At 38.4% G+C, this 12,932-nt stretch overlaps 1 protein-coding gene across 2 annotated transcripts in view; it reads right to left on the minus strand.

Moving 5' to 3' along the window:
* Positions 1-12,932, minus strand: part of POF1B (POF1B actin binding protein) — a 105,988-nt gene that overhangs the window by 38,459 nt on the left and 54,597 nt on the right. For both annotated transcript variants that reach the window (XM_055268745.2, XM_055268744.2), the window contains exons 8-9: positions 5,939-5,966; positions 4,669-4,743 (exon numbers count right to left, since the gene is read on the minus strand). In XM_055268745.2, coding sequence (XP_055124720.1) covers positions 4,669-4,743; positions 5,939-5,966 — 103 coding nt within the window. The remainder of the gene's footprint in view (positions 1-4,668; positions 4,744-5,938; positions 5,967-12,932) is intronic.

Consider the following 12,932-nt stretch of genomic DNA (forward strand, 5'->3'; position numbering starts at 1 on the left):
CTGCCCCCTTGTCAGGCTCTAGGGAGGTACACAGCACCATTCACCGGGATGGTGTCAGAAAAGGCAGAGTGAAGAATGGTGCTTTCATTCCTACTGGTCAAAAATGAAATTCCATGCACTGTGATGTCAGTTGAGACTGTGAAGAGAGCTTGGGCTTTCACCCTATCTCATCAAGAGAAGCTGAGTGGGGGAACCTCAACTTCCACCACCAGCTGGCAGTAATAGGTAGTGCACACACTTTCTCCGATATTTGAATATTCGAATGAGACCCAGAGAGTCACAACCTAAAAATGGCGAGGTCTCCCATCCAAGTACTAGCCAGGCTCAATCCTGCTTAGCTTCTGAGATCAAACAAGATCAGGCATGTTCAGGGTCAATTGAAAATTACTCATAATTCCAAGAACAAAAATCTCAACTCAATAAGAAAAAAACACTTAACTGATGACAACATCAAGGTAATAGAAATGTTAGAATTATCTGATAAAGTGTATAAAACAACCATCATAAATACTTCAACAAGAAGTTGCAAGGAGACTGTAAAAACACATTGTGTCAATGACAAAATAGAAAGTCTCAGCAAATAAATAGAAGACATAAAGAATACCTAAATGGAAATTTTAGAACTGAAAAGGACAATAACAAGACAAAGAAACAAAAACCAAACCAAAACAACAAAACTCTCAAGGAGTGGGCTAAAAAGCAGAATGGAGAGAACAGAGGAAAGAATTAATGAACTTAAAGATAGAATAAAATAAAGTATATAATCTGAATATCAGAAACAAATAGATTAGAAAAAATTAAACAGAGCTTAAGGGTCTGTGGGCATATACCACATATCTAGCTTTCATGTTCAGAGTCCTGGAAGGAAAGGAGAAAGAGGATGGAGCTGAAAAAATATTCCAAAAAATGATGGCTGAGAAGTTTCCCAAATTAGTGAAACCTGGTAACATACATATTCAAGAAGCTGAGCATATCCCAAACAGTATAAACCCAAAGAAATCCATTACCAGACAAACCAGAGTCAAACTTCTTAAAACTAAAGACAAACTAAAAATTCTCAAAGCAGCAAGAGAAACATTAATTACTGGGAATAACAATTCAAATGACAACAGATTTCTCACTACAAATCATGAAGCCCAGAAGGAACTAGGATACTATTTTTTAAGTACTAAAAGAAAATAATTGTCAACTGTAAATTCTATATGCAGTGAAATTATCCTTTAGGAATGGAGGGAAAATCACATTTTCAGATGAAGGAAAGTGAAAATAATTTGTCACTAGCAGACCTACCCTTAAAGAATAGCTAAAAGAAGTTGTCTAAAGAGAAGAAAATGATAAAAGAAAGAATTTGGAACATTAAGAAGGAAGGTATAGCATGGTAAGCAAAAATATGGTAAATACAATAAGTTTTCCTTCTTTTCTAGAGTTTTCTTTTTTTATTATACTTTAAGTTCTGGGATACATGTGCAGAACATGCAGGTTTGTTACATAGGTATACACGTGCCATGGTGGTTTCCTGCACCCATCAACCTGTCATCTACATTAGGTATTTCTCCTAATGCTATCCCTCCCCTAGCTCCCCACCCCCTGACAGGCCCCAGTGTGTGATGTTCCCATGTGTTCTCACTGTTCAACTCCCACTTTTGAGTGAGAACATGAGGTGTTTGGTTTTCTGTTTCTGTGTCAGTTTGCTGAGAATGATGGTTTCCAGCTTCATCCATGTCCCTGCAAAGGACATGAACTCATCCTTTTTACTGGCTGCGTAGTATTCCATGGTGCATATGTCCCACATTTTCTTTATCTAGTCTATCATTGATGGGCAATTTAGGTTCGTTCCAAGTCTTTGCTATTGTGAATAGTGCTGCAATAAACATACGTGTGCACATTTCTTTATAGTAGAATGATTTATAATCTTTGGGTATATACTCAGTAATGGGATTGCTGAGTCAAATGGTATTTCTAGTTCTAGATCCTTGAGGAAGCGCCACACTGGTTGAACTAATTTACACTCCCACCAATAATCTAAAAGCATTCCTATTTCTCCACATCCACTCCAGCATCTGTTTTTTCCTGACTTTTTGATGATAGCCATTCTAACTGATGTGAGATGGTATCTCATTGTGGTTCTGATTTGCATCTCTCTAATGACCAGTGATGATGAGCATTTTTTCATGTTTGTTGGCTGCATTAATGTCTTATTTTGAGAAATGTCTGTTCATACCCTTTGGCCACTTTTTGACAGGGTTGTTTGTTTGATTCTTGTAAATTTGTTTAAATTCTTTGTAGATTCTGGGTATTAGCCCTTTGTTAGATGGATAGATTGCAAACATTTTCTCCCATTCCGTAGGGTGCCTGTTCACTCTGATGATAGTTTCTTTTGCTGTGCAGAAGCTCTTTAGTTTAATTAGATCCCATTTGTCAATTTTGGCTTTTGTTGCCATTGCTTTTGGTGTTTTAGACATGAAGTCCTTGCCCATGCCTATGTCCTGAATGGTATTGCCTAGGTTTTCTTCTAAGGTTTTTATGGTTTTAGGTCTAACATGTAAGTCTTTAATCCATCTTGAATTAATTTTTGTATAAAGTGTAAGGAAGGGGTCCAGTTTCAGTTTTCAGCATATGGCTGGCCAGTTTTCCCAGCATTATTTATTAAATAGGGAAATCCTTTCCCCATTGCTTGTTTTTGTCAGGTTTGTCAAAGATCCAATAGTTGTAAATGTGTGGCATTATTTCTGAGGCCTCTGTCCTGTTCCATTGGTCTATCTCTCTGATTTGGTACTGGTACCATGCTGTTTTTGTTACTGAAGCTTTGTAATATAGTTTGAAGTCAGGTAGCATGATGCCTCCAGCTTTGTTCTTTTGGCTTAGGATTGTCTTGGATATATGGGCTCTTTTTTTGGTTCCATATGTAATTTAAAGTATTTTTTCTAATTCTGTGAAGAAAGTCAATGGTAGCTTGATGGGGTTAGCACTGAATCTATCAATTATTTTCAGCTGTATGGCCATTTTCAAGATATTGATTCTTCCTATCCATAACAATGGAATGTTTTTCCATTTGTTTGTGCCCTCTCTTATTTCCTTGAGAGATGGTTTGTAGCTCTCCTTGAAGAGGTCGTTCACATCCCTTATAAGTTATATTCCTAGGTATTTTATTCTCTTTGTAGCAATTGTGAATGTGAGTTCGCTCAAGATTTGGCCCTCTGTTTGTCTATTATTGGTGTATAGGAATGTTTGTGATTTTTGCACATTGATTTTGTATCTTGAGACAAAATCAAGCTGATAAGCTGAAGTTGCTTATCAGCTTAAGGAGATTTTGGGTTGAGATGATGGGGTTTTCTAAATATACAATCATGTCATCTGCAAACAGAGACAATTTGACTTCCTCTCTTGCTATTTGAATCCCCTTTATTTCTTTCACTTGCCTTGTTGTCCTGGCCAGAACTTCCAATACTATGTTGAATAGGAGTTGTGAGAGGGCATCCTTGTCTTGTGCTGGTTTTCAAAGACAATGCTTCCAGCTTTTGTCCATTTAGTATGATATTGGCTGTTGGTTTGTCATAAATAGCTCTTATTATTTTGAGATACGTCCCATCAATACCTAGTTTATTGAGAGTTTTTAGCATGAAGCGGTGTTGAATTTTATCAAAGGCCTTTTCTGCCTCTATTGAGATAATCATGTGGTTTTTGTCATTGGTTCTGTTTATGTAATGGATTACGTTTATTGATTTGCATATGTTGAATCAGACTTGCATTCCAGCAATGAAGCTGACTTGATCGTGGTGGATAAGCTTTTTGATATGCTGCTGGATTCAGTTTGCCTGTATTTTATTGAGGATTTTTGCATCGATGTTCATTAGGGATATTGGCCTGAAATTTTCCTTTTTTGTTCTGTCTCTGCCAGGTTTTGGTATCAGGATGATGCTGGCCTCATAAAATGATTTAGGGGGGGAGTCTCTCTTTTACTATTGTTTGGAATAGTTTCAGAAGGAATGTTACCAGCTGCTCTTTGTACCCCTGGTAGAATTTGGCTGTGAATACGCCTGGTCCTGGGCTTTTTCTTTTTTTTTTCTTTTTTTGGTTGGTAGGCTATTAATTACTGCCTCAATTTCAGAACTTGTTATCGGTCTTTTCAAGGATTCAACTTTTTCCTGGTTTAGCCTTGGGAGGCTGTATGTTTCTAGGAATTTTTCCATTTCTTCTAGTTTTTCTAGTTTATTTGCGTAGGTGTGTTTATAGTATTCTCTGATGGTAGTTTGTATTTCTGTGGGATCAGTGGTGATATCCCTTTTATCATTTCTTATTGTGTCTATTTGATTTTTCTCTCTTTTCTTCTTTATCATTCTGGCTAGTGGTAGGGAAGAGGGTGGAATGGAGAAGAGAAAGGCAAAAACTGTGAGATAGAGTCAGATTGTACTAAAGCACTGAGGAGTGAATAAGGGCATTCTACAGAAGGGAATAATATTTCGAGAATGTTTTCCCAAATGCTAGCCATTCAATATAATTGTTGGTGATCTCACTAAACTGAAATATAACCCTTGTCTAACCAAAGAATCCTCAACTCTTAGGAAAGATGATTTTAATTTGGGACTTTCTGTTCTTAATTAAGGGAAGCAACCTAGGAAGCTGTTTGTTAGTGTTGATTTCACACATCCACTCTTGACCCCATCTCACCTGCAGAATGTAGCGTATTTGCTGTTTTGTAAACTCTGATAATCCTTTAGGAATCAATGATTCAATGTCTTCTGACTGTAAGAAAGAAAGGCTTATCCATGGAACAGATACACATCAATCTTAAGATCAGCAATCCACAGATTTTGTGTAATGGGACATATTTAAGGAATATTAAAAGACTAATTCACTTTTTGAGAAACAGTTTCTATGAGTTTAATTTCTAGCCTTATCAGTTCTTATTTAAAAAAATCAATTATATTATAAACAGTATAAAAATAATCCTGAATTCCACGCATTCTAGGGAAAACCTTTGGGCAACAAATGAGAAGTTCCATTTCTATTTTTAAAAAGACGAAATTAAAAGCAAAATGGTCTATTAAATTCCTTTACACACTTTATTCATTGTATATTTTTTAAAACTGGAAGTTTTGTTGGGTGATAGATATGACATTCTAGAAGCTGATTTTTAAAATAATGAAAACTTTGGGAAATAAAAATTAAGGGAGTTACAGGTTTTACTGAGAATTTACACAGAGCTGTGGTGACTTTTGGAAGATTATGATGTTGCCACCACAACACTGAAACAGCTTCAACTAATTTTAAGTGAGGAGCTGAAGTGAAGTATTTCTTAAAGGCAATTTAGGAATTACTGAATAATTGTAATGAATGCAGTACACCAGTACACTGGAAAAAACAATTAAAAACACAAAAGAGGGAATTGTGCTTTTTATTGCATTGAAATAGGTTTTTCTCTATTTGATTATTCTATTAAAAGCAACTAAGATAATATGCATATGTAATAGATTAATATTTGAAAACATTTAAGTTGCTGACTGGCATGGCACATATAAGGTTTTGAAGCACATTAAAACTAACTTTGCTATTTAATTAATCATATAGATTTCAGTTTTCTAAAGCAGAGAATATGTGGTCAGTGGAACATCTCTTGTACCCCACAAATAAATACACCTACTATGTACACACAAAAATTAAAAATAGAACATTTCAAATAAACATTGTAATAAGCATAGACAAATTAAATCATAAAGTGACAACTGATAACAATTTTTTGTGAATAATTACTAGTTTTATAGCTATTATAAATATGTAGTGTTTATATAATTTTAAAGGCAAAGTGGCCATAAATTTTTTCACTTACCTGCATTTTCAGTTTAGTAAGGTACTTAACTGAAAGAATATTACTATTGCGAATATCAGAATCTACTTTGTTATTTTACTATATTCGATTTTGAACTATCTTTGCACTTACCTCATCTGTAGACTCAAAGTCCTGTTTGCTGCAAGAATAAAAAAAAAAGATAGACAACTTTAGGAAAATGTATTCACTGGTCATATATAAATGCTAGTTTTCTATTAATTTTATCTTACTTTTTGAAATATAAGAGGATTTATTCAATTTATAAGAACAAGTGAAAATGTTAAAAGTAAAATGGCACTTTTACTTAGTTTGACTAAAATATTTTTTTTTTGGAATTAGCAGACCTATTAAAAAAGAACATCTGAATAACAAAATAATAAAATGCAGAAGTGGTTAGTACCATCCATTAGCACCAGTTTAATTGTGGCTACATTAGAAGTCCTCAGTGCTGAAGATGGCTGAAGAGGAACAGCTCCAGTCTACAGCTCCCAGCGTGAGCAACGCAGAAGATGGGTGATTTCTGCATTTCCATCTGAGGTACCAAGTTCATCTCACTAGGGAGTGCCAAACAGTGGGTGCAGGACAGTCGGTTTAGCGCACCATGCACGAGCCGAGCCAAAGCAGGGTGAGGCATTGTCTCACTCGGGAAGCACAAAGGGTCAGGGAGTTCCCTTTCCTAGTCAAAGAAAGGGGTGCCAGACGGCACCTGGAAAATCGGGTCACTTCCACCCTAATACTGCGCTTTTCCAACAGGCTTGGAAAACGGCACACCAGGAGATTGTGTCCTGCACCTGACTCGGAGGGTCCTACGCCCACGGAGTCTCGCTGATTGCTAGCACAGCAGTCTGAGATCAAACTGCAAGGTGGCAGCGAGGCTGGGGGAGGGGCGCCTGCCATTGCCCAGGCTTGCTTAGGTAAACAAAGCAGCCAGGAAGCTCGAACTGGGTGGAGCCCACCACAGCTCAAGGAGGCCTGCCTGCCTCTGTAGGCTCCACCTCTGGGGGCAGGACACAGACAAACAAAAAGTCAGCAGTAACCTCTGCAGACTTAAATGTCCCTGTCGGACAGCTTTGAAGAGAGCAGTGGTTCTCCCAGCATGCAGCTGGAGATCTGAGAACCAGCAGACTGCCTCCTAAAGTGGGTCCCTGACCCCCGAGCAGCCTAACTGGGAGGCACCCCCCAGTAGGGACAGACTGACACCTCGCTCGGCCGAGTACTCCTCTGAGACAAAATTTCCAGAGGAATGATCAGACAGCTGAATTTGCTGTTCACGAAAATCCGCTGTTCTGCAGCCACCGCTGCTGACACCCAGGCAAACAGGGTCGGGACTGGACCTCTAGCAAACTCCAACAGACCTGCAGCTGAGGGTCCTGTCTGTTAGAAGGAAAACTAACAAACAGAAAGGACACCCACACCAAAAACGCATCTGTACATCACCATCATCAAAGACCAAAAGTAGAAAAAACTACAAAGATGGGGAGAAAACAGAGCAGAAAAACTGGAAACTCTAAAAAGCAGAGCACCTCTCCTCCTCCAAAGGAATGCAGTTCCTCACCAGCAATGGAACAAAGCTGGATGGAGAATGACTTTGACGAGTTGAGAGAAGAAGGCTTCAGATGATCAGACTACTCTGAGCTATAGGAGGAAATTCAAACCAATGGCAAAGAAGTTAAAAACTTTGAAAAAGAATTAGGCAAACGTATAACTAAAATGACCAATGCAGAGAAGTGCTTAAAGGAGCTGATGGAGCTGAAAGCCAAGTTTCGAGAACTACGTGAAGAATACAGAAGCCTCAGTAGCCGATGCGATCAACTGGAAGAAAGGGTATCAGTGATGGAAGATGAAATGAATGAAATGAAGCAAGAAGGGAAGTCTAGAGAAAAAAGAATAAAAAGAAACGAACAAAGCATCCAAGAAATATGGGACTATGTGAAAAGACCAAACCTACGTATGATTGGTGTACCTGAAAGTGACGGGGAGAATGGAACCAAGCTGGAAAACACTCTGCAAGAGATTATCCAGGAGAACTTCCCCAATCTAGCAAGGCAGGCCAACATTCAGATTCAGGAAATACAGAGAACGCCACAAAGATACTCCTCGAGAAGAGCAACCCCAAGACACATAATTGTCAGATTCACCAAAGTTGAAATGAAGGAAAAAATGTTAAGGGCAGCCAGAGAGAAAGGTCGGGTTACCCACAAAGGGAAGCCCACCAGACTAACAGCGGATCTCTCGGCAGAAACTCTACAAGCCAGAAGAGAGTGGGGGCCAATATTCAACATTCTTAAAGAAAAGAATGTTCAACCCAGAATTTCATATCCAGCCAAACTAAGCTTTATAAGGGAAGGAGAAATAAAATACTTTACAAACAAGAAAATGCTGAGAGATTTTGTCACCACCAGGCCTGCCCTAAAAGAGCTCCTGAAGGAAGCACTAAACATGGAAAGGAACAATCGGTACCAGCCACTGCAAACACAGGCCAAATTCTAAAGACCATCGAGGCTAGGAAGAAAGTGCATCAACTAACGAGCAAAATAACCAACTAACATCATAATGAAAGGATCAAATTCACACATAACAATATTAACTTTAAATGTAAATGCTCCAATTAAAAGACACAGACTGGCAAATTGGATAAGGAGTCAAGACCGATCAGTGTGCTGTATTCAGGAAACCCATCTCATGTGCAGAGACACACATAGGCTCAAAATAAAGGGATGGAGGAAGATGTGCCAAGCAAATGGAAAACAAAAAAAGGCAGGGGTTGCAATCCTAGTCTCTGATAAAATAGATCTTAAACCAACAAAGATCAAAAGAGACAAAGAAGGCCATTACATAATGGTAAAGGGATCAATTCAACAAGAAGAGCTAACTATCTTAAATATATATGCACCCAATACAGGAGCACCCAGATTCATAAAGCAAGTCCTGAGTGACCTATAAAGAGACTTAAACTCCCACACAATAATAATGGGAGATTTTAACACCCCACTGTCGACATTAGACAGATCAATGAGACAGAAAGTTAACAAGGGTACCCAGGAATTGAACTCAGCACCACCAAGCAGACCTAATAGACATCTACAGAACTCTCCACCCCAAATCAACAGAATATACATTTTTTCAGCACCACACCACACCTATTCCAAAATTGACCACATAGTTGGAAGTAAAGCTCTCCTCATGAAATGTAAAAGAACAGAAACTATAACAAACTGTCTCTCAGACCACAGTGCAATCAAACTAGAACTCAGGATTAAGAAACTCCCTCAAAACCGCTCAACCACATGGAAACCGAACAACCCGCTCCTGAATGACTACTGGGTACATAACAAAAAGAAGGTAGAAATAAAGATGTTCTTTGAAACCAACGAGAACAAAGACACAACATACCAGAATCTCTGGGACTCATTCAAAGCAGTGTGTAGAGGGAAATTTATAGCACTAAATGCCCACAAGAGAAAGCAGGAAAGATCCAAAATTGACACCCTAACATCACAATTAAAGAACTAGAGAAGCAAGAGCAAACACATTCAAAAGCTAGCAGAAGGCAAGAAATAACTAAAATCAGAGCAGAACTGAAGGAAATAGAGACACAAAAAACCCTTCAAAAAATTAATGAATCCAGGAGCTGGTTTTTTGAAAAGATCAACAAAATTGATAGACCGCTAGCAAGACTAATAAGGAAGAAAAGAGAGAAGAATCAAATAGATGCAATAAAAAATGATAAAGGGGTATCACCACCAATCCCACAGAAATACAATCTACCATCAGAGAATACTACAAACACCTCTACACAAATAAACTAGAAAATCTAGAAGAAATGGATAAATTTCTCGACAAATACACCCTCCCAAGACTAAACCAGGAAGAAGTTGAATCTCTGAACAGACCAATAACAGGCTCTGAAATTGTGGCAATAATCAATAATTTACCAACCAAAAAGAGTCCAGGACCTGATGGATTCACAGCTGAATTCTACCAGAGGTACAAGGAGGAACTGGTACCATTCCTTCTGAAACTATTCCAATCAATAGAAGAAGAGGGAATCCTCCCTAACACATTTTATGAGGCCAGCATCATCCTGATACCAAAGCCTGGCAGAGACACAACCAAAAAAGAGAATTTTAGACGAATACCCTTGATGAACATTGATGCAAAAATCCTCAATAAAATACTGGCAAACCGAATCCAGCAGCACATCAAAAAGCTTATCCACCATGATCAAGTGGGCTTCATCCCTGGGATGCAAGGCTGGTTCAACATACACAAATCAATAAATGTAATCCAGCATATAAACAGAACCAAAGACAAAAACCACATGATTATCTCAATAGATGCAGAAAAGGCCTTTGACAAAATTCAACAACCCTTCATGCTAAAAACTCTCAATAAATTAGGTATTGATGGGACGTATCTCAAAATAATAAGAGCTATCTACAACAAACCCACAGCCAATATCATACTGAATGGGCAAAAACTGGAAGCATTCCCTCTGAAAACTGGCACAAGACAGGGATGCCCTCTCTCACCGCTCCTATTCAACATAGTGCTGGAAGTTCTGGCCAGAACAATCAGGCAGGAGAAGGAAATAAAGGGTATTCAATTAGGAAAAGAGGAAGCTAAATTGTCCCTGTTTGCAGATGACATGATTGTATATCTAGAAAACCCCATTGTCTCAGCCCAAAATCTCCTTAAGCTGATTAGCAACTTCAGCAAAGTCTCAGGATACAAAATTAATGTACAAAAATCACAATCATTCTTGTACACCAATAACAGACAAACAGAGAGCAAAATCATGAGTGAACTCCCATTCACAATTGCTTCAAAGAGAATAAAATACCTAGGAATCCAACTTACAAGGGATGTGAAGGACCTCTTCAAGGAGAACTACAAACCACTGCTCAATGAAATAAAAGAGGATACAAACAAATGGAAGAACATTCCATGCTCATGGGTTGGAAGAATCAATATCGTGAAAATGGCCATACTGCACAAGGTAATTTATAGATTCAATGCCATCCCCATCAAGCTACCAATGACTTTCTTCACAGAATTGGAAAAAACTACTTTAAAGTTCATATGGAACCAAAAAAGAGCCCGCATCGCCAAGTCAATCCTAAGCCAAAAGAACAAAGCTGGAGGCATCACGCTACCTGACTTTAAACTATACTACAAGGCTACAGTAACCAAAACAGCATGGTACTGGTACCACAACAGAGACATAGATCAATGGAACAGAACAGAGCCCTCAGAAATGATGCTGCATAGCTACAACTATCTGATCTTTGACAAACCTGACAAAAACAAGAAATGGGGAAAGGATTCCCTATTTAATAAATGGTGCTGGGAAAACTGGCTAGCCATATGTAGAAAGCTGCAACTGGATCCCTTCCTTACACCTTATACAAAAATTAATTCAAGATGGATTAAAGATTTATATGTTAGACCTAAAACCATTAAAATCCTACAAGAAAACCTAGGCAATACCATTCAGGACATAGGCGTGGGCAAGGACTTCATGTCTAAAACACCAAAAGCAATGGCAACAAAAGCCAAAATCGACAAATGGGATCCCATTAAACTAAAGAGCTTCTGCACAGCAAAAGAAACTATCATCAGAGTGAACAGGCAACCTACACAATGGGAGAAAATTTTTGCAACCTACTCATCTGACAAAGGGCTAATATCCAGAATCTACAATGAACTCAAACAAATTTACAAGAAAAAAACAAACAACCCCATCAAAAAGTGGGCAGAGGACATGAACAGACACTTCTCAAAAGAAGACATTTATGCAGCCAAAAAACACATGAAGAAATGCTCCTCATCACTGGCCATCAGAGAAATGCAAATCAAAACCACAGTGAGATACCATCTCACACCAGTTAGAATGGCCATCATTAAAAAATCAGGAAACAACAGGTGCGGGAGAGGATGTGGAGAAATAGGAACACTTTTACACTGTTGGTGGGACTGTAAACTAGTTCAACCATTGTGGAAGTCAGTGTGGCGATTCTTCAGGGATCTAGAACTAGAAATACCATTTGACCCAGCCATCCCATTACTGGGTATATACCCAAAGGACTATAAATCATGCTGCTATAAAGACACATGCACATGTATGTTTATTGCGGCACTATTCACAATAGCAAAGAGTTGGAACCAACCCAAATGTCCAACAACGATAGACTGGATTAAGAAAATGTGGCACATATACACCATGGAATACTATGCAGCCATAAAAAATGATGAGTTCGTGTCCTTTGTAGGGACATGGATGAAACTGGAAAACATCATTCTCAGTAAACTATCGCAAGGACAAAAAACCAAACACCGCATGTTCTCACTCATAGGTGGGAATTGAACAATGAGAACTCATGGACACAGGAAGGGGAACATCACGCTCCGGGGACTGTTGTGGGGTGGGGGGAGGGGGGAGGGACAGCATTAGGAGATACACCTAATGCTAAATGACGAGTTAATGGGTGCAGGAAATCAACATGGCACATGGATACATATGTAACAAACCTGCACATTGTGCACATGTACCCTGAAACCCTAAAGTATAATAAAAAAAACAAAAAAAAAAACAAATATTGCTTCTACAATATAAGATTATGGAGCTGTATTTTCTGTCTAACTTTTATATTAGAAATAAAGCCATCACTTTCTAATGTTAAAAAAAAAAAAATGTAATTCAGCATATAAACAGAGCCAAAGACAAAAACCACATGATTATCTCAACAGATGCAGAAAAGGCCTTTGACAAAATTCAGCAACCCTTCATGCTTAAAACTCTCAATAAATTAGGTATTGTTGGGACGTATCTCAAAATAATAAGAGCTATCTATGACAAACCCACAGCCAATATCATACTGAATGGGCAAAAACTGGAAGCATTCCCTTTGAAAACTGGCACAAGACACGGATGCCCTCTCTCACCACTCCTATTCAACATAGTGTTGGAAGTTCTGGCCAGGGCAATCAGGCAGGAGAAGGAAATAAAGGGTATTCAATTAGGAAAAGAGGAAGTCAAATTGTCCCTGTTTGCAGATGACATGATTGTATATCTAGAAAACCCCACTGTCGGCCGGGCGCGGTG

The sequence above is a fragment of the Symphalangus syndactylus genome, chromosome X, assembly GCF_028878055.3.
Source record: "Symphalangus syndactylus isolate Jambi chromosome X, NHGRI_mSymSyn1-v2.1_pri, whole genome shotgun sequence".
NCBI lineage: Eukaryota > Metazoa > Chordata > Mammalia > Primates > Hylobatidae > Symphalangus > Symphalangus syndactylus.